At 35.3% G+C, this 22,965-nt stretch overlaps 2 protein-coding genes across 2 annotated transcripts in view; one reads left to right on the top strand and one right to left on the bottom strand.

The window, feature by feature from the left end:
• LOC128200265 (uncharacterized) overlaps window positions 1–3,306 on the bottom strand; it is a 150,616-nt gene extending 147,310 nt beyond the window's left edge. The window contains exon 1 of the mRNA XM_052893153.1: window positions 3,301–3,306. The gene's annotated coding sequence lies outside the window, so the exon portion shown is untranslated. The remainder of the gene's footprint in view (window positions 1–3,300) is intronic.
• The window catches only part of LOC113514431 (uncharacterized), a 212,257-nt gene that overhangs the window by 174,010 nt on the left and 15,282 nt on the right, over window positions 1–22,965 (top strand). Inside the window, exons 3-6 of the mRNA XM_052893152.1 lie at window positions 19,216–19,363; window positions 20,067–20,134; window positions 20,813–20,960; window positions 22,420–22,532. Of these exons, the coding sequence (XP_052749112.1) occupies window positions 19,216–19,363; window positions 20,067–20,134; window positions 20,813–20,960; window positions 22,420–22,532 (477 nt within the window). The remainder of the gene's footprint in view (window positions 1–19,215; window positions 19,364–20,066; window positions 20,135–20,812; window positions 20,961–22,419; window positions 22,533–22,965) is intronic.

Raw genomic sequence — 22,965 nt, 5'->3', positions numbered from 1 at the left:
AATGAACTCCAGTGTACACGCTGGGAATCAATCGTTAAATCTGGGTGCGCTAGGGTTTGGCTTAATTAATCATTTTGGAATTAGGCAGCCTATTTTTTAGGGCTTTCTGTAGACAAAATGTCTATACTGAAACTTTCTAAGGTTGGATTATCTCTTTCATGGCTCTGTTTTTTTTTTGTCGTTGTTTCCGTATATCACAGTATCCAAGTTATATCACTACTGTGTAAACCTTAGACTTAGTATAACGTTAAAAATTTAAACTAAATTCCTTTAAATATCACTCGATGCGTAAGTAGGACTTGCAAATACATTTTTATTGTTTTTTCCTCAGAATATAGTCCCAATATAACTTTTGATTAATATTCATATTATTATTATTTTACATTTATTCACTGGTTTTCTATACAGAACAAAAACTCCTACGTCGCTCTTATATATAAATAAATTAATGTTCATCCAGTGGGTTTTGTAATTAACTTACAAAACAGTCTGAGACGTTCTGACGGGGACGAAGATTTAATAAAGAATAACATTAAAAATAATAAATTTTAATTACATGCAAAATTAAAAATTAATTATATTTTTCTCTTCTTATCTTTGTGCCAATTATCGCGGCCTACGTTTATTAAGCAAGGGTCCAAGTGTTTTATGAAACGTTCGGTATCTATCCGTAGGGTATTACAGCCCCGGGTCGATTATTATCTCAACATGTGTATGGACCCATACAATTGTTTGTTTGTCACGAGGTGTTAATTGAAACCCTTAGAGCCCTCACACTTTAACCTTCAAGGAGGTCGAATTACCTTGTATTATCTAAAGATAAGGGTAGTGCAAATCTGCTTCTTATTTGTTTGGACTAATCTATAAATTTATACATAATTGAAACAATCACGTTTAATTTGTTAACAAAAAAAAATGTCTTTAGTAGTTGACAAAGGACAGATTAACGATGAGGAGGTTTATAAACACATTAGATTAAAAACATTTGAATTTAGAACGCGGAATCGTGTGTCTATAAGTGTTTTTTTTTTTTACAAGCAAGATTTTGTTCAGCAAAAAAAAATAGCAGTTTGAAAAATTACGTTTACAGATTCCAGACAAATTATCATTTTAAAGACTAGGCAGCATGGTCTCCGACCTTAGCCTGTTCCACAACGGAACAAACGTACTAAAAAAAAAAAAAATTACGTTTACAGATTAAACATTGCATTATTTATTGCAATTGTTGTTAAAAAATCGCGTGGGATTTTTATGTAAAATAATTTTATTATCATGCTAATGAAAATCCCATGGGTTTTTGCTAAATATTCAAATAGTGTTTTCAATAAATCCACGCATCCAACGGGCCAGGGACAAAGTCAAAGCACAACATATTCCGTATTCTCTCACGCCCTAGAGTATAAAATTACCATATCCTTTAGCTCAAACAGCTTTTACATAAGCTTTGTGAACGTAAAATGTCAATATCGGTGAAATTGAAGGAGACAAGAGGTGGCGATTGGAAACAACAAACATTTCCATGTATGAATTCTAATACAGTCAGTGCCTTGATATAATCTCGTACTGACATATTGAAGTATCATCAAATCAGCCGTTAATTGTCCACTGCCAAAATATAGAGCATAGGGGGAGGCCCTTGGGGGGTTTTGCTAGTAGTTGCTATATTTGGCATGCGAGTTGGCAACCGCAGTTAGGCTTTAAAGATGTTTTAAGGGACGGTGTTTCCCATTCCTCGACTATTTAGTTTCCTTAGTCGCCTCTTATGCGGCAGCTACGTGAAAGGAATGTGAACGTGGCCTATTCTATACTGGGACCACACGGCCAGAAAAAAAGGTTACCATAGCGACGAAATATTTCGCAGATATTGTAAATATTTGTAATATCTCGTTTACATATAGATTTTGTTTCACTTTAAGCAGTTTTCTGCATTTCTTCCTCAATATTTAAGTAATTTTGATAATTATTTCAGTTAAAATTTGTTTTATGTTCTCTACTTCGTACGTGTGGATTTTAGAAGTAAGAAAACCAATGAAATAGACTTCTGGATGGCGTATCAAGATAAACATACACTAGATTTTAAAGTTCATAAACACAACTGTGAAAACTGCCTCTAATTTGATGCAGTAATTTTATGCGTGTTGCCAGAACAAATATACAGATAGGGAAATTTCTAGAATTATTGTTTTGTCTTTTATTAGTTCTTTTAAAGTTCCTCATATTATTTTTCCTTAAATATTTCCCATGTACAGATACTATCTAGTTACAATTCCATTGTACAAGTTAGATACCACTGTATTTTATAGGATTTACTCCCGTAGTGCTTGCTCCTGTAATTAACTTAGTAAAATGTTTCATAAAATTGAATTTTCCATTTTTCTTTGCGGAGCAGAATATTTTTGCAAAGCAAAATCTATCCAATTCCGCATTTTAAATTCGGATATTTTTAATTTTATTTTATTATATAACTAAACAAACATCTTGTAGTTAATTGAAAACGCTATTTTTTAACTGACTGCAAAAAGAAGAAGGTTCTCAGTTCGGTTGTATTTTTTACTTACCTCATAACTACGGCAGTTCTAAACCTAGTTAATAATATAGTAGATTTAGAGAGGGAAAGGGATTGTTAGTAATGAGGTCTATTAGTCCCATTGCTAGCAATATATTTTTTTATTCAACTTAGAATGGCAAACAAGCTGACGGCCCACCTGATGGAACGTGGTAACCGTCGCCTATAGACATTAGCAATACCATGGACATAACAGAATATACTGTTTCGCCCATGATACCCCCCATGTGTTGCCATTCCTGAGGACTCGGGTGTTATTCCTCTGTACCCAATAAATTCACGCCATATCCCACCCTTTAAACCGAAACACAGCCATGCAAACACAACTGCTTTACGGTAGAAACACAAATGGGACAGAGGTACCCAAGCAAACGACTTTTGTACAAAGTCTCCCTCTGATATACCCACTCAGGTCGAACGCTACGCAGTTCTCCCTGGAAACCATCATGATTAATTATTGTCGAACTCATCATGATAGGCCAACTGACCTGCAATTATTCTCACCTATCATCTTCCACTGGTGACTCGTCGATGTATACAGATAGCGCGGGCGGGGTTACCATTCTAAATTCAACCATAAAAAAAAACTATTTGGTAAATTCTTTTTTGATTTGAAAGACTTACAGATTGGTGCTATAGAAATTTTATCTTAATATTTACAGTAGTTTAAGTATTATTTTGAAATAACTTTGTCACAATTGAAGTTAATTTTTTATATTTTATTTTATCTTAACCTTTAATTATTTGCATAGTAAAATCTATATATTTAAGATTCTATAATTGTATTGAAGCTAAACCAATTGGCGAGTTCGCTTTATCGGCGAAGTTATTTTCGTTTGATTCGAATAACGATGTATTCTCTATGTTTATTTTAGAAAGCTCATTTAAAATTCGGGATGCTGTATGTACAAGCCGTTCCTGGAACATAGGGGATTTTTTTTTTCTTTAATTTCTGTTGTTACATTATAATTACGTATATTTTTCGCTGCCAATACATTGGGAATAAATTTTATCACGACTGGATAATTTTAGAAGCCTACATGTCTAGTCTCTCGAGAAGTTTTTTAACAAAAGTAGCTTTTATGAAACGCGCGATAAAGATAGTGAAATTATCATAAAATTTCAGTTCATAAATGTATCTATTTGTCTTTAATTAATCGTCAATGATGGATGTTATGTAGGTTAAATAGGCCCTAACCATTATATTATTTTTTTTAAGAAATATAATTAATATATTTTAAGGCATATAATATAAACATATATAAAATAATATATTCATGTTCGAATCATCTATTGTATATCAATAGACTTTTTTACAAGCACTTTTAAATCGTTATTTGTTATAAATGCAAGATTCGGAAAGTAGTTATTGACTGAGAAGAATCAGCAAGAAACTTAACACTCTTTTAAATCTCTGTTAACATTATGTGTAATTATTTAAATATAGTATGTCTAAAATTACATAATCATTGAAAAGCCCGTATAGGATCAACTAACATGCAAATTTGTCATTAAAGTAATCGTTTCGTTTGTAATAAGCTTTGAATATATAACATAAACCGAATGGTACAAAATCAAACACTTGACCGATCCGTGTGTGTTTGATTTTCGTCCTCAATGGAAATTGTATCGAAAATCATAATGACTAACGGAAACAAAACAATTCTATATTCACGTTCACATGACAAGCTCAAGTTGTTTTTTTTTTTCTATAATTTACTTACTTTCCACGAAATAAGTCCAATGAGTCACAAAGTGACATGGAAAAAGAAAAACTTTTTACGTTCCTTTTTCTTAAAGACAAGTAAGTGCTTATTATGTTTTGTACATATGTAATAGAATTGTTGATACAGTGTTAGTGAGAACTGAGTAAATAAAATATCAGGGCTAAAATAAAATTTTCTCCATTAGAAAACGAATATTTGTGAATTGGTTCAGGTGCTGAAAATAGCGATTCTTGAAATTAAATAAGTTAATTTGCAATGACCAGTAAAAATTTATAACAAAGGCTATGTAATATTAAATTTGGCGCATGTTTAATTGCCTTAAGCGATGTAGGCATGCATATATTTATATTTTATAAAATAAGCAAAAAATAAAATTATTTTGTCTTTATCTGTTTTAATTTATTCTATCTATGTCATCTTTAGTCTGTCGTATGTTCGTATTTTTCTTTATCATCGTCCAAGAAGCCTTGCATTTATTTTTGGAGTGTTGTAAATATTTTCGTTACTAAGTTTTTAATTTAAGCATAGTTCATACATTTTTATAGAATTTTTTAATATCTTGATACATTTGTTTATTCGTCTTTTTTAATAATGTTTCGATTTTAAATGTTTGTAGTACAGTCTTCGTTTGTTATAGTAACTCTTTCTTGAGCCCAACAGTTCCGACCAACAATGCAAAGGCGGCTGACCAATTATATACTTATATAGACAACCAGATAAATAAAAAGTACGTCTAGTGTTTCCAACATTATTTTTAATTGAAATGACCGATTACATAACATTTTTATAACATTCCATGCTGATCAGGCACCACTCATGAGGACGCTACGTCTGCTCAATGAGGTAGCAGCGAGTTTAGAACTAAACTTTTTCTCTGTACTGCCACAGTTTCGTAGGGCGGTAATAAATTAAGCAGAATTGCATTATAATGTTTATTTTTATATTATAATTACTTTGTTTTATTATTATTTTTCCATTACTATAATGTTCTATTTTTGGTTTTTGGTGAATGTATTGGTAGATCTGTAAGACTTACCAAATATATTTATATATATATATATATATATATATATATATATATATATATATATATATATATATATATATATATATATAAATAAATAACTGGCCAGTAAGTACAACATTTGGAAGGAGTTTGAGTGATCGTGTGGCACTTATTATTAAGTATATTTGTATTGATTCACAGTTACTCATAACGGAAATTCTGGAATTCAATACAAAAATTATATATATTATTAGTGTGTCTTCTATGTGTATATGTATGACCACCCCTTCCATTCTTGTGAGTGTCGTAAAAGGCAAGTAAGGAAACTTCATAGCCGATGGATGGCAGCAGCGTCCCTCTGAAACCATGACCAAAGCCCAACTGCGATTAATAACTCAAGGTGAGTTAAAACTCTCTTCATGCGAGATCCCTATTTTCAGCAGTGGCCAGTTAACGGCTGATATGATGATGATGATGTCTTCTATATTAAATATATATCTCTCTCTCTCTCTTCGTTCTCTTCATTACTGAAGGTCGTGTCCTTGAAAGGTGTCTGTTGCCTCTCTTATGATGTTATTCCATTTTGCACGGTCTTCAGCTTTTCACAGGGCTGCTGCAACTGACAGTCCCGTAACGGCGGTTACTTGGCGGACCAAGTTGGTCGTATATATATATATATATATATATATATATATATATATATATATATATATATATATATATATATATATATATATATATACTAAAATATAAAGTTTTGTATTGAATTACTAACATAGCAGTAATATCGTACTTAACTAGTTCTCTGATTCAATAGTTATTCGAAAAAAACATTATTGCATTCCAAAAAACAATACCTATTACCTTAAGAATGAAGTATCTATAAATTGAGATGTTTAGTAAATCCCGCGGGATTATTTACTCAAAGCAGTCCGCCGGAGCTTTATATTATATAAGAGATTTCTCCCTGAAATATGTTTAAAATCCTTCATACTTGTAGTTGGCGTTCCAGTAAATCCCGGCCGTCCCGGCACACAGTAAAAACAATATTTGTCATAGTTTGATAGATGCTTTCGTTGTAGTGATGGGCTAATTTAAAATATCGTCGATAAATAAAATATCGGGATTTTATTTATCGATGATATTTTAATTTATTAATCTTTTCATTCTCATACAGACAATTACCAGAGGGAGATATTGTACAAAAGTCGTCTGCTTGGGCACCTCTATCCCATTCATGTTTCTGCCGTAAAGCAGTTATATTTTCCTAGCTGTATTTCGGTTTAAAGCGTTTGATATAGCAATAAAATTACAGTTTACAAAAACATAACACCTTAGTCTTCAGGAGTGGCAACGCGTGAAGGATATCATGGGCGACACTGTATACTCTGTTATGGCCATGGTATATTTCATGTCTATAGTCGACGATTGCCACTTTCCACTTTCAGGTGGGCCGTCAGCTTTTTTGCCATTTTAAGTTGCATAAAAAAGGCAAATGTTCAAACATATGATGCTTGGTAATGCTAATAATATTTAATAAATAAAAAATTACGGAAAGTGTATAAAAATCTATAATCCAACAGCAATATTCATGAAACTGCAATTTTCTCCAAAGAAAGCATTGTGGTATGGAATTATTTTGATTATGATATAAACAATAATATTAATGAAGTATACAAATAATATATATAATAAAATAATAACAAAGTAATTTAGTTTCGATACCAATCAATTACAACAGTTAACTTGTCATTAGTTTTTTTATGCAACTTAGAATGACAAACAAGTTGACGGCCCACCTGATGGAAACTGGTAACCATTTAACATTATTAGTTACGCAATTTTATTTAGAATAAAACAATCACACAATAGTTAAACGCTTCACTAAAAGGTACTTACTTATTACGAACACAAACATAGTTATTAAATATATACTTACATGAAATAATTTTATCGATACATTTTATTGTAATGTGCCAGCACTAAAGCAATGGCACAGCGGTGCAACCGCGACCCGAGACAAGAAAAACGTCTTTATAGCGCACCTGAGCACTGTACACCGACATATCGACTTGATACTAGCATTTTATTTACAAATAGAACTAATAAACTTATGAATCATCTTACATTTGCCAGTATTGTTGTATCATGTTTCACCAAACGTTTATCACTCTTATAAATTGATTTACTTTAAAAGATGAATATTATGAGGACAATAATTTAAGATTTTATTCCACAGAAAACCGGATTTACTTGTGAAAAAAATTGTATGGAACTATTACGGTAATAAATCTGATTAAAAGCAATTGTTATTATTATATCAGCCGTTAACTGTCCATTGTTGAACAAAGGCTTCCCCCATAAGAGTGATTTTGCTAGTAGTTGCCACATTAGAAACGCGGCATGGTAACCACAGTTATACTTGGGTGATGTTTGATTCTTTGACCATTAAATTCCCTTAGTCGACTCTTACCACACCTACGGCAATGGAAAGGGTGGCCCATTCTATGCCGAGACCACAAGCCAATCGAATGCAAAAACATTAAGGAAATCTCAAGATTTTCCGAAGAAGAAACATGTTGCTTATAAATTCATTCAATTCAAAAATCATACGTATTATAATGACGTAAACTGATGACAATAAACCACTTTTAAGGATTAGATTAACAATAACATGAGCCAGTAGCCCAGTAGCCCAATAGCAAACTATATGTCCTCCCAGGTATACCTGGAAACCGTTGTGATTAATTCGTCATTTTAAGTCTACTAACCTGACATCACCTTGTACATATCCTACCTGGTAGTAAGCAGTAGCATCAGCACAGGTGGGGTTACTTTTATATTATAATCCATTAAATAAAAGCAGCTTTGTCTTTTTATACCACGAAGGTGGTAAACAAGCATGTAGTCTATCTAATGTAGATATCTGTGTATGGTAAATCGTTTACTGTTGCCATAGGACACCTGCACCACCAGGGATGTCTTGTACGCGTTATTTATTGTCTCTTTCCAGATAGCAAGTAGAATAAAAGGGAATAGTATCAAAACTATGCAATCAGCGTACATACCAACGGGACAGGTGCGCGTCCCCAGCCCGGCCACCTCAAGACAATTACGGAATATTAATTTATATTTAAATAATATACACCTATCGAGGGTATATTTATTTTTATTTGTCGCACACCCCCTGAATATAAATTGGGCTTTAGTGAGGGTAGTTGTACGTTCTCGTTGTGTAATATTGCGGAATGGCTCTGAAATAAATTACAAGATGTCACGTCACAGTCTGTGTAACATTCAACGATCACGAATGAGTTTTATATTGAATTATTAAAAAAGATAGTTTATTTTTCGTACATAAGTTTAGTTCTTTTTTTTTTTGTTATGTTTTCCCTAAGGGAAGGCAAAAGAACTAAGTCTATACAGCCGTCGTTTTCAATTATATCATACAATATAAATATTTTTTTAAAGATGTATAAATTTGGGTCCAATTATTGTACAGTATCTCAAAAATTGGGAAATAATACGTGTATTTGTTGGACAAATAGAATAAAGTTTCTTTGATAAGTAATTTATTGACACAAAAATTTTTTCGATTATTTTTGCGTTTGTTATGTCATGTCACATGTCAGTAAGGTAAAACTTAATAGTGAAATATAAATTGTTTCTGGCTGTAGGTAATTTAATTTATATATAGTACCTACTTGTGTGTCTAGGCACATAATGGGTCACCCATTTCTTTCCCATGGGTGTCGTAAGCGACTAAGGGAACTTAATGGTCGAGGGATGGGCAGCAGCGTCCCTTTTAAAATATCAAACCTAACTTCGGTTGTCAACCCGCCTGCCAAACGTAGCATCTTTTGGCAAAACTCTCCTTTTGAGAGAGACCTATGCTCACCAATGGACAGTCAACGACTGATCATAGTATCAAAGATATAAGAAGATCATAGAATAGGTTCTCAATTCGTCTACATATTTGGTCATTTTGTGCGATTGCGTGACCAGTTCTGAATTTTGATAGCTGCAGTCGATAAAGTCCCGTCTTGATTACATATTAGTTATGTAATAATTGTAACCTTTTTTCTTTGCAGGATAAATAAAGATGTGTGTCCCACAAAAAAAAAACTTTAATTATGACAAAAATAATAAGTTACTTTGATATAAAAATTGAACTACAAAACTGGCTTTGAATATTTTCTATCTGTAAGTATATCCTTTCTGACGATGGAGTTACGTGATAAAATATATATATATATATCCGAACTGAGCTTTTTCTTTTTAAAGTTTGTTAAAAATAAACTGCAACTGCTAATTTTTTGCAGAACAAATATATTTTCATGTCGCTTAAACTGTAAAAGAGTTATAAAAATCCTGGCAAATATGGATTTATCGAGTATTTTGACCGATTCTTCTTCTAGTCTTTTATCTGCTTAATTTTATATTTTAACTCGTATTTGAGAACCTCCAATTTGTTAAAAAAAACACAACAATTTTTAATAAAAATATGGTCGTAGAATATCACTGTGGATGCGGCTCTACGGTGTACCTCAAACAGTTCTATTGTTTGTCTAAAATGGCACTCAGAAGTGAGTCTGTATTTAACTTGGTGCCAAGGAGCTGCCGGGAAACATTCCCGGATGTCCTTCAGACGTTTTGTCGTAATAAATCCAGGAAAATCCAAACGGATGACAGAACTAATTAAGGTGCGATCAACAGTAAGCCCTTGTTCACACGGGCGCTGTTTTGCTCGAAGTATGCGCGATAGAGACAGAAGAAAAATGATAGAGAAATAATTAAATTTTTTAATCTTTTTATTTATCTATTAACTAACTGCGTCCTGGCCATATTGGCAAGTAGGCTGGATTCGTTCTACATGAGCCATTGTGTTGCGTTGCATGTCGAAAGGACATTTGTAAAATAAAAAAAAGTGTAGGTCCTATCTTGTAACCTTAATAAAGAATTTACTATTATTATTACAATATACATATACACTCCTTGACAACTACTGTCTAGATCAGTCAATTCCTTCTTCAGTAAAATGATTCCCATGCCTTCTCAAAACATGCCATTTTTAGTACTTCTTATGAAAAGGGTTCTACAATCATCGCAAAAATTAATATGGGACGAATACGGAAGTGAAATAATCAAAGTGACTGACACAGCCCGAAAGATAAGCACATTGCCACTACAGCTTGAAGTGGTAATAGGCTGGTGTCTCGAAGAACTAACAACTGCAGGGGGAAAAAGGTTCTCGAGTGGCAACCCGGTACGGGAAATTGCAGTGTAGGACGACCACCCACTAGATAGAGTGACAACTTCTAACGCATTACAGCGACCCAGTGGATGCAGGTTCTCAAGACCGTTCCTTATAGCACAGTCTTTGGGGAAAGCCTATGTTCAGCAGTGGACAGATAATGGCTGATATGATGATGAACACGGAAGTATGCATTCAATCGATTCATTAATTGCAAAAAAATATTAAAATCGATTCAGAAAGGAATTTTTCTTGTGGCCTACAAGACTAAAAAGTTGGAGAACCACTACCACGTAGCTCCACTGTAAGCATTTCGGATACAATTTCCCACGTACGTTACACCATGTATTAGCAGAAGGGTCTGTCAAGAAGCAATAGACACAGACGTACAGACAGATCGCATTATACAATTGCGGTTGTCAAACACAATAATACAAGTGCCTCGTTTGAGATGATCGCATCGAGATGGGGGCAGGGGGGACACGGTGGGAGGATTCCTCTATGCTAATCCTTACTAATATCAAGGCAATGTTTGTATGTTTGTTGTTTCACGTAGATCTAGCAGAGTATCTATACTAATCTGTCGATATATGCAACTTCCGAACGACAAAATATATAATTTTTTTTATACTTATTTTTTTTACAATAATTTTCATAAAACTTAAAAAAAAGATGTTTACAATTCGTTTGTATTTTTTTTTAATGTTTGTAACGTATTAACTCCGTCTGTTTTTTATGGATGATAATGGGATAGTAACCCCGCCTGCACTAACGGTATACGCTTACGGAGCACTAGTGAGGAATGGTAGATGACAATGAAATGGCAGGTCAGGTAGCCCATCGTGATGAATACATCTCGAATTCAGCACGATGGTTTCCAGGTGAGACCACGTGAATGTCGTCATGACAGGGTATAATGCGTGAATTTACTGGGTATAAAGGAATAACATCTGAGTCCTCAGGAATGGCAATGCATGGGGGTATCATGGGCGAAACAGTATACTCTGTTATGTACATGGTACTGCTCATGTCTATAGGCGACTTGTTTGTCATTCTAAGTTGTATAAAAAAAAAATGCTAGCAATATGTCTGGTAGTCCCCATTACTAACGATCGCTTCCCCTCAAACTCTACCTGTTACAAACCGATTTGGATAATTCTTTTTTTTATCTGAAAGTGTAAAAGGTTTACCAAAGCCAACGCAGTGGGGGAATTTCGTCGAGGGATCAAACATCACCCAACACTAACAGTGGATACCGACCATGTATGCGCAAACTTCATTGAGACGCCAGGCCTGCAAAATAATCTTGAATACGCCAACGAGCACTATATTAAAAGCATGCTTTACTAGCATGCTTCTTAGTCTGTAGACTGATGTGATTGTTCTCATATAAAGTGTAATGTTGTCCTCCCTGATTAAAACCACCTCTACAAACTTCATAATCCATCGATTACAACTCGCTACATCCCCGTTCGTTCCATCACTATAACTTCTTAGACCGCGTAATCCCTCGTCGTGGAAATAATTTAGTTGGTGCGTTGTTTATTCCAATAGTTATATAACGTCGCCGGTACGATATTTGTGGGAATAATCCGCCGCTCTCAAGCAGGCTTCGAGTAAACAAGCTATTTTTACATCAACATGGTAAACAAGGCGAGGCCATTTTGTTCTAAGGGTTTCGCCAGTCGGGCCGTCGCTTTTTGGTTAATTACCTCTTCGGGGTTAATGAAGTCATTTAAAGTCGATGATCTCTATTACGTGCTACTCCTGAGCGGTGACAGCACAAATTGACAGGTCGACTGCGGTTGGACGGTTCCAAGGCACTTTTGGAATTTTTCAAATTCATGTTTGGATCATTTATGTAGATGTAATGGAAGGCATGTAATGTGGAGATGTCTGTGACATTTGTGTATCACGAAAACGGCCTAGAAAATTTTGAAATAAGAAGGCGCCACCCTTACACTAATAAAAGTTTATTTAACTGGTAAGAATGACATGGAACTCGCCAGCGCTGTCGGTGTACGCTACCACCAGTAAGCGACGATAGAGGAAGATGAAGCAGGTTAATTGACCCATAGTGACGTATTCGACAAGAATTAAGCACAATGCTTCTACAGTGGTTACCGCGTGGAATTTAACCGGTTAGAGATATGTATATTGTTAGAAATGGGATGGTTAAACCTTATTATCCCCCCTCCCCAAGCAATATAAGTTATATCACTTTTACATTTTACTTAAAAATATACTGCCATCCATCCATTAATTTGTTCTCTACTAATTATCGAAGCTTTTAAATTCGCGTTTAACAATTTGAAGTCACTTTTTTATTCAAAATTTTAAATTAATTTGCAAATCAGCATGCAAAACTGAACCGTCGTAGTTTTCATCAAATTTAGCTGCTGGAAATATTTGAATTCATAACTCGATTGCCTGTCTGTCTGTCACCGGCAAATTGTTTACGTTGGGGCGATATCTCAAAAACTAATTGTTGGGAATTTTATTCAATTCCGCCTAATCACCTGCCGAGTGCCTCTTGGCAGCATTCTGTAAAGGGTTGATATAAATTAATTTAATAAAATTAATGAAACGCCTCCTGTATTAATTTATATTTTATTGTTTTAATACGTGCCAAGAATTTGTTACTAATATTACAAACACAACAGTCTGTCTGTTATAAACTATTCAACGAATTTTGAATGATAAGAAACCGTCTTGAACTACTTACATAAACTGACTGCCTGCAACACATTTGAGACCACTACTCCATCACACATTTATATAAACTTTATTGACCAATCAAATGTGGTACAAAAGACACACCTAATGCTATATGCATTCTCTACCAGTCAACCTTTAGGATATGCACAGATGCTCGATGGCGGTTTAAATAAAAAAAATTACATTTTAGTATAAGATGACAATAACATGCATAAAATAAAATTAATAAATAAATAAGACATTGAAGATGAACTTATTTATATTATATGCCTACTTAATTACTTGTATTGGTTTAGAGAATTCAGAACACATTCTGGTCAACCTCCGTCCAGTTTTCTTGGAATCGGATTAATTCCAAGTGAATTCATCACTAGGAATTAATGCCGTGAATTTATCCTCACCTATATTCCCTCAATGGCACAGGCCAACGTAAACTAAAAAAGCACAAGCGTGATTACCATTCCATGTTCATCCACGGAATCCATCCATCCATTTTAAGAGGTCGCAATATTTCTACCTACTACATAGTGCAATAAGCGTACTCGTCTGATTCATTGAAGCATGCACCTCGAGGGGTCGCCAGTCGTCAGTAATTTTTGATTTCACGCCGTCTTGAACAATGGACGGATGGCTGACAGAAATGATAATATCAAATCCTTCCCGACAGTGCGGTAGTTGTCAATAATTTGCTGGGTTCTGTCTAAAGTGGGTTTAAATACAAACCTCCATAAATTACGCGACTCTTTTCCATCCAAAATTGCTTGGAAGAGACCGCTTTTAACGATAACGCTTTTTCTTAGTGTAATATTTTCTTGAAATGAAATGAAATGAGTTTATTTGCATTAAACAGTTTAAAATTATTACAAATCACGTGGTATTATTTTGGCACCTGTTTAATTGTCTTAAAAGATGCAAGTAGGCATGCAATAATTTTACATTTTATAAAAAAAAGCAGTAAACAAAATTATAATTCAATTATATCATTTAAATTTGACCTTACATATTAAAAGTCTTGTAATAGTTTGTTTTTATAATAAGTTTACTATTGTAATCTTATAGAGAAAACAATATAGAGTATCTATCTATCTATATCTTTATTTATAAAACATCAAACTTCTCATAAATCTGTTGGGTTACTCTTGAAATAAATTCCAGTAGATTTATATTGGAATTGAGACGTTTTGTACCAGAGAGAGACTATACAAAAATCGTTTGTTTGAGCACCTCTGTCCCATTCGTGTTTCTACCGTGAAGTAGTTGTGTTTGCATGGCTGTGTTTCGGTTTGAAGGATGGAATATGGCAGTAAATTTACAAGGTACAGAGGAATAACACCCGAGTCCTCAGGAATAGCAACGCATGGGGAGTATCGTGGGCGAATCAGTATACTCTGTTATGTGTATGGTACTGCTCATGTCTATAGGCGACGGTTACCACTTTCCACCAGGTGGGCCGTTAGCTTGTTTGCCATTCTAAGTTGCATAAGAAATCTCTCGAATTTCAACACTAAAGATATAAAGGTCTAAGAACAAGGTAATGGTTTCATATTGTTCTAATACATGCACGTCAGTGTAACTTACTAATACAAACTATTGCAAATCGATTCCAATTCTAACCTAATTCCTAATTTTTATTTCATGAGTGTAGTTCAAAATTGCCAGTGGATTGGATTGATATTGATGTTAGATTTGAGAATAGACTTGCAGTTTTAAATTTTGTCTCTTTCTTTTACATGAAATTCCCAATTTGAAAGAAAGTAACAAAACAGTAATAGTTAAAGTAGGTTTGTAGAATATTTTAGTTTTTATGAATAAAGGGTGATGAAACCAGTTATTTTGATTTAAAAACTACACTACTGAACCGATTTTGATAAAATTTGTATGGGACTAATATATAAATAGATCCTTTCAGATAAGAAAAAGAATTTTCCAAATCGATTTACAGCTGACGGAATTATGAGGTAACAAACAAGAATACAACCGAATGCCCTTCTTTTGAAGTCAGTAAAAAAGGAACCAAGTAGTTGGTGGTTGTACGCAAAACAGCCTTTCTCGGGTCTACTAGTAGAATACAAATTTACATGGTTCAACGAAACTAGAAGAATAGAAAGAAAGAAGGTGCTCTCGCTTAGTCTGAATCTACCTTCAATAATCTACCTTCTTGGTTATTCGGTATATACCATAAGGGTAGTTTCCAACCACCTGTCTCGAAGTATCGCGTAGTATTACTCCCATTCGTAATGTACTGAACTAAAACAAAAGTGTACGCAAACGGTCGAACACCTGGCCGCTCCCGAGTTAAAACAAAGCTGCCACTGAATACAATAGCGCCCGTGTTGATAAGTTGTCGCGCACAAGTTACAAGCGGTAGCGTACAAATGTACTGATTAACTGAATAGCACATTTGTCATCCTGAGTATAATTATTTTCATGTAATTTTTCATTTGCATTATTAGTGTCCTTAAAATTATGTTTCTATTAACTAACTTAAAAGAGTAGGTTCTAGGTTCTAAACTTAGTTGTTTTTTTTTTGTATTGGCTACATCAGAACTCCATCATTTATAATTTCATTTGGATTTTTTTTTATCTAAAAGACTATATTTTCGGATTGGTCTCATAGAAGTTTCATTAAAGTCGATGCAGTAGTTTGATTTTTAAATCAATATAACAAACAGGCTTTATCACAATTGATGTCGTCGTTTTTTGGTGGTAAAGTCTACTAGTAATAATAGTTATTTATTTATTTAATTAATTTATGTAATCTTGTTCAACAGGTTATGCTTCTTTTTTATAATAAAATAGTTGTCCTGTCATTTAATAAAGCGTTTAATATAAGTCGATGTTAAATACTTACAAGATTAATTTAGTTTATTAAAGTATATATCCTGATATCTCTTATTACTTGTACCAAACACAAATTTCATTTTTAATACTAATTAAACTAGAAATAAAATAAAATACCTAGGCATTCCACAACAGAAACTGCATTTCACTGAACGCACTGTTAATTATGTCCCTTTGTTTGCATTGTTGATTTGTAAAACCAAACCATGAATAGAAAAACCTACTTGAAGGGCAGGAAACGGGGGCCGATTCTATGTACAACATTCATAATAACTTTTGCATATTAGGTAATTTAGTTACCTATTCTAAGGCTGGCATTCCAGCTGTGACTTTTTTTTCTACGACTTAGAATGGCAAACAAGCTGACGGCCCACCTGATGGAAAGTGGTAACCGTCGCCTATATACGTGAGCAGTACCATGGACATAATAGTACACAAACATACTGTTTCGCCTATGATACCCCCCATGCGTTGCCATTCCTAAGGACTCAGATGTTACTCCTCTGTACCCTGTAACATCCTTCAAACCGAAACACAGCCATGCAAACACAACTGCTTCACGGTAGAAACACGAATGAGACAGAGGTACCCAAGCAATCGACTTTTGTACAAAGTCTCCCCCTGGTAAACTGCCTGAAACTAGACAAAAGGCACTTGAGGGCCGTATCTTGGGGGCAACAGTCAGGCAAATGCCTAGTACGGCAAAATAATTCACTACTGATTATAAATAAATGGTAAAAATTATACGTAATCAAATATATTGTTAATTTTAATAATCTGTACCATTCTTTGAATGAAAACTATTGTAGTTTGCATTTATTCATTCAAATTTTGTTGGAATTCTCACAGAACCACTCTCTAAATGGGGAATATGGACGGATTCAATTAACCCTTCTTTGCATGTTTTTTTTTTTTATTGGTATAATAAATCAAGGTGACATAATTCATGTTCAAAATAAAAAAAAAATTGACAGCTATGTTTTTTTTCTGCAATGTACATTAAAAAGGTATCCAGACACGACCAACTTAAAGTGAAATTGTTCTTCTATATAATTTTTGAGCATTCAATGTTATGATGGAAATTTCCACCATTATGCACAGCAAGGGTTAATCAATCAGTCGATTTCTGATTTGTGTTACTGTTAAACATCAGCAGGCTGTCTCATGTTCGGATCAAATATTCATTTATTTCAATTTTCAACCAACTTCAAAAAAGAAAGAAGTTTTATGTTCGTTACCACGTAATTATAATATTTATTGAGTTTATCCATTACAAATGATACTTTACTGATAATTTACTGGGTACAGAGGAATAACACCTGAGTCCTCAGGAATGCCAACGCATGGGGGGTATCATGGACGAAACAGTATACTCTGTTTTGTCCATGGTACTGCTCATGTCTATAGGCGACGGTTACCACTTTCCATCAGGTGGGCCGTCAGCTTGTTTGCGATTCTAAGTTGTATAAAAAAAATATAAAAAATAACAATATGTACACAAACAAAATTAATAATATTAACTTAATTAAAATTTATAAACTTATTTGAAACTTTTTTATCTGAAAGCATATATACTTACAAATTGGTCCCATAGAAATTTTATCAAAATCGGTTCAGTGATTTTTAAATAAAAATAACTAGTTTTGTAGTAATTGAATTCTTTTTTTTTTTTAATGAAACAATGTTATATTATTATTAAAATGTATTGAAACAGTTTATACATACATTATTGATCGTTACACCCACACCCTATCTATATATGTATATATTTGATGTTGAATACTATACGGCTACACACAATCTAGGACATGGTGTGAGCCTGTGATGAAATCAATAGGAAGTTATCACGCAATAAAACTATTGTTCCTGAGCTCCTGGCTGGCACTAATGGTGTTTTTATGAGCTGTATTGTCCGGTGTCCGGTTTATCGTTCGTATGCTATAATAATTTTTGATGGCGCTTTTATTATATATTTTTTATTTCCTTCTGTGTATGTCGCTCAGGATTTTTCATCACGACACGTTTGCGGTGAAGTGTATTTTATTGTAGGTATTAGTGCGTGGTAGTACGTTAGTCGTGTGTTCCCTGTATAGACTAGGCCACCCCCTGCTTTTCCGTTGGAGTCGTTAGAGGCGACTAAGGGAGTTTATGGTGAATAGCTTATTCAGATGATACTTACAAGATACTTATAATACATTATGAATATATTTTGAGTTGATACCTGCTGCTGATTTTCACCATCGTACAACCCACCACAAATTAAAGTTCCATCCCAACCATTATAATGTTATAAAAAAAAATTTATGAATTATTAATAATTTATTGCCTTGTTAAACAAATACAAGAAGGCAAAAGAAATAATAGGAGTATGTATAATGGTAAAACAAGTAAACGGTTCACATTATAGAAAGAGATAACCGTCACCTATGAATATGAATAACACCATGAATATTACAAAACGTACTGTCTTGCCCATGATACCGCTTATATGAAAAAAAAAATTATAATATCATTATTATATTAGCCGTTGAATGAAAAGAAGAATTAGCCGTTAACTGTCCACTGTTGAACATGAACTCGCGTCCTATTCGGGTAGTTTGGCAGCAGTTGCCACACTTGACAGGTGGTTTGGCAACTGCGGTTAGGATTTGGTTATATTTTAAGAGGGAAGCCACTGCCCATCCCATGACTATTCAGTTCCCTTAGTCCCTTCTTACGATAGCTACAGGAAACTAAAGTGTCGCCCATTCTACGCCGGGACCACACGTTTTATAATATTTGACCATCTAATTTTCGACCTTTACTTATTATTAGTAATGCGAACTGCCGTCCCATTGCTAGAAATGTACTCTGTTAGGTCGACCTCCACGTGTTTCCCCCGGGAAACCATCGTGCTGAATTCCAGATGTGTTCTTCACGATGGTCTAACAAACTTGTCTTTTCATTGTCGCCTATCATATCAGTGAGGGCACTGGTGCCCTGCCAGCGTATACCGTTAGTGCAAGCAATGTTACCATTCTATTATCATTCATTAAAAAAGGACAAGCTCTGCTTAGTTTGGGACTAATTAGCACTGTAACATATGTATATTGTAATGTTCCAGGTGGCGGGTGCACGTTCCCCGAAGGCTGGACCGGCAGGTGGTTCCAGTCGGGCAACAACGGCCTGATCGACATCAACTCAACCCACATACAGTCTAAGGGTGAATGCTCCGAGACTGAGTCGTACGACAAGTTCCTGCTATACGACAGGTACGTATTTAAAACTACATACATACATACATATCTGTCACGCCTGTCTCTCATTAGAGTAGACAGAAACAATGGAACGCCAAATGCTTCGATTCAAACGAGCCTCTGTCGCTTCCTCCACATTCATCAATCAATCTTTGCATTCACGCTCGCTGGTTACGGGTACTTTTAATTTGGCCCTTCAGTATGTCGCCTATTTGGTCCATATATGTCCGTCCGTCTATTCTTGCTCGAGAAATAAGACTATAAATTATATACTATTTAAAACTACTATTCATATAAATGCTTATTTTTGTACAATTTACAATGACAAACAAGCTGATGAAAAGTGGTAATCGTCGCCTAGGAACGTAATGAAGAATGAAACTGTCCTGAAGTAGCTACGCTTGCATAGTTGTTCTGATTTAAAGGCAGTGAACTAGTAAAGCAGACAGTACATGCGATACAAAATCGAAAATTTTGATTTTTTTATTTTTTACTCTATGTGTTAGCGTTTCACATAAAAATGGCTGGACAGATTGTGATGAAATGTTCACAGCATATTAATTTAAATATGAGTATTAATTAATTTACATACGTTCTGTTTATACGTCCGTTCCGTGTTACGCATTTACGTCACCAATTCGGAGTTAATTTTAAGACTTTATTTTCTATCGCAATTGGAAAAAATCTGTTTTAAATATATTATTTGTATTATTTTCAGGAGCGAAGACTGTTACAGGTGTATGGTTATACATGAAAAACATAAATATGTACTACAATATAAAGAAAGTAAGTATATCTACCTATTACAATGAAAAATATTTTTAGTTTAAACATTACCGGGTAAAAAACCTTATATGTTTCCCGTGTGGTCCCGGCATAGAATAGGCCACCACTTCCTTTCCCCTGGGTGTCGTAATAGGCGGCTAAGAGCGGGCGAGGTATGGGCGGCAGCGTCACTCTTAAATCATCTCCAAAATTTTACTGCTGTTTCCAATCCGCCTGCCAAGCGTGGCAACTACTGGGAAAATCTCCCAAGGGAGAAGCCTATGTTCAGCAGTAGACTGTTAAAGGATGATATGATGATGATGATGATGATGATGATGATGATGAATATATGTACCCTAACACACAATGTACAACACTACAAAAAGCTGTAATATAGAATATATGCAGAATTTGTTTGAGAATTCCTCCAAATAAATGAAAACGAAACATTTCATAATACCACAGAGACATAAAATGTAACAGTAGCATACATATAGCCATAGGCGCGTGAGCATGCACATGCACATGCACGCATGGGCGCGCACACGCACACACACAAAAACACACACTGCACTTACTTGGTCTCGGCCCGTAAACGCAGTATATGCAAAGTAGCATATATACCAGCTAACGCTGAGTAATAAAGTTTACATAAAAATAATAACAATATGTACGATGATATTCTATTGCGTGTTCCAGCGTACTGTTCACCGAAGGACTCGTTGTCCACAATATGCGAGCTGATCAGCGGAGACGCGCCCCTCTACTCTATGTTCCGCAAGGAGCCGCGGCCTGTCCCGCAGCAGTGTCCCTTCCACCCGGCGCCGTTTACATTTACATACAATCGGTAAGTTCTATAAGCTCTTTGTGAACGTTCTTGCTATTATTAGAGATATTTTATTACTGTTTTTTAAGCAAATGTTGTAATTTGATTTTTTTATATACTATTTAGAATGGCAAACAAGCTGACGGCCCACCTGATGGAAAGTGATAACCGTCGCCTATAGACATGAGCAGTACCATGGACATAACAGAGTATACTGTTTTGCCCATGATACCCCCATGCGTTGCTATTCCTGAGCACTCAGGTGTTATTCTCTGTACCCTGTAAATTCACACCATATCCCACCCTTCAAACCGAAACACAGCCATACAAACACAACTGCTTCACGGTTGATACACGAATGGGACAGAGGTACCCAAGCAATCGACTTTTGTACAAAGTCTCCCTCCCTTGTTGCTCTGAATCTTATTAATGACATGATTTTAGTCTTGAACACGGACGCAGTTGTCCATACGCAAAAGCTTCGAATTATTTACGGTAACGGTAATTGGAGAGGGCTATGTTCGGAGTTCCTTTGTGTGTCACCGACATAGCCCGAAGGATAAGCAAGCTGAAGCGGCAATGGACTGGTCACATAGCTCGAAGAACCGACAACTGATGAAGAAGAGCAGTTCTTAAGTGGCGACCCCGTACGGACTAACGCAGTATAGGACAATCACCCATTACATTGAGTGACAACCTCAAATATATTACAGGGAGTCAGTGGATGCAGGTGGCTCAGGACCGTTCCTTATGGCAGTCTATGGGGAAGCCTATGTTCAACAGTGGACAGATATTGGCTGAAATGATGATGATGATGAATCTAATCAAGATTTGAGGTCGACACATTCCTTTTTTTTACTATAGCAAGCTGTTTGCAGTAGTAAAATATATGTAGTTTCTACTAATAACACCTGGGAGAGGGAAATAATCAGGAATCAGTCTTATTACTTTGTTAAATATACTCTGATCAGATAAACTTCATAAGTTTCCCCTAAAAAAACATCTCATCGTGATTAATTCGTCAAGATGGGCTTAATTACAGATACTGGATAGGGAGGGGTCTTTTTCATCCATAAGACAGGGGTCATCCATAAGACAATGGAATAGTAATCCCGCCTGCGCTAACGGAATACGCTGACGGGGCACCAGTAAAGGATGATAGGTGCAGATGAAAAGGCAGGTCTTAGCCCACCGTGATGAATAAGGGAGGGGTTTTTCATATGGTCTCTGGAATATCTCCTCTGGAAAGCAGCATGATTAGTTCCTAGTGAATTCTCCACGACGGGCGAACTGAATTCACTTGATCCTCACCTATTATTCATTTCCTCACCCATTCACTGGTATACCGCTAGCGTATAGCTTAAACTAGGTTACCATTTCGTCCCATCTAACTTCAGATTTGAATTCGTCGCGTTACATGTATAATTGTAAGATACTATTTTGTTCTTATTACTAATCAAGATGGATGTACGTTTTGTAGCGGTTCCAGCGACTGCACGAACCCACCGTCGCGCGCGGAGTCGTGCACGGACGACTCGCGACTGCTGCTGCGGTACATGGCCTGCCCAGACGTGCCTGGCACTGAGAGTAATAGTGAGTACACACAGTCAACAAGTAAATTTACTCTTCTGTAAATTGGCTCTTACAGGATCATGAAATAAAACCTTGCATTCAGGCAAGCCGTGTGGTCTTAGCATAAAATAGGCCACCCCCTTCCTTTCCCGTGGGTGTCGTAAGAGCCGAATAAAGCAGGGCGAGGAATGGGCAACAGCGTCTTTCTTAAAATATCTCCAAAGCCTATTTGCGGTTGGCAATCCGCCTGCTAAGCGTGGCAACTAGTAAAACTCCCTAAGAGGAAAGTTTATGTTCAGCAGTGGACAGTTAAAGGCTGATATGATGATTCAGGCAAGACCAATCTTAGTGTACTTGGTACCCCTCGAAAGTCCTTAACATCTCGAGAACCCTGACGATGAAGAAACGGTCACAACCTTTCACTGAGATGCTCCCAAGCAAAGTGTTGACGGCG

This window comes from Galleria mellonella, unplaced genomic scaffold (assembly GCF_026898425.1).
Source record: "Galleria mellonella isolate WM207_F2 unplaced genomic scaffold, CSIRO_AGI_GalMel_v1 utg172, whole genome shotgun sequence".
Lineage (NCBI taxonomy): Eukaryota > Metazoa > Arthropoda > Insecta > Lepidoptera > Pyralidae > Galleria > Galleria mellonella.
This window is presented reverse-complemented; position numbering and strand designations above follow the sequence as displayed.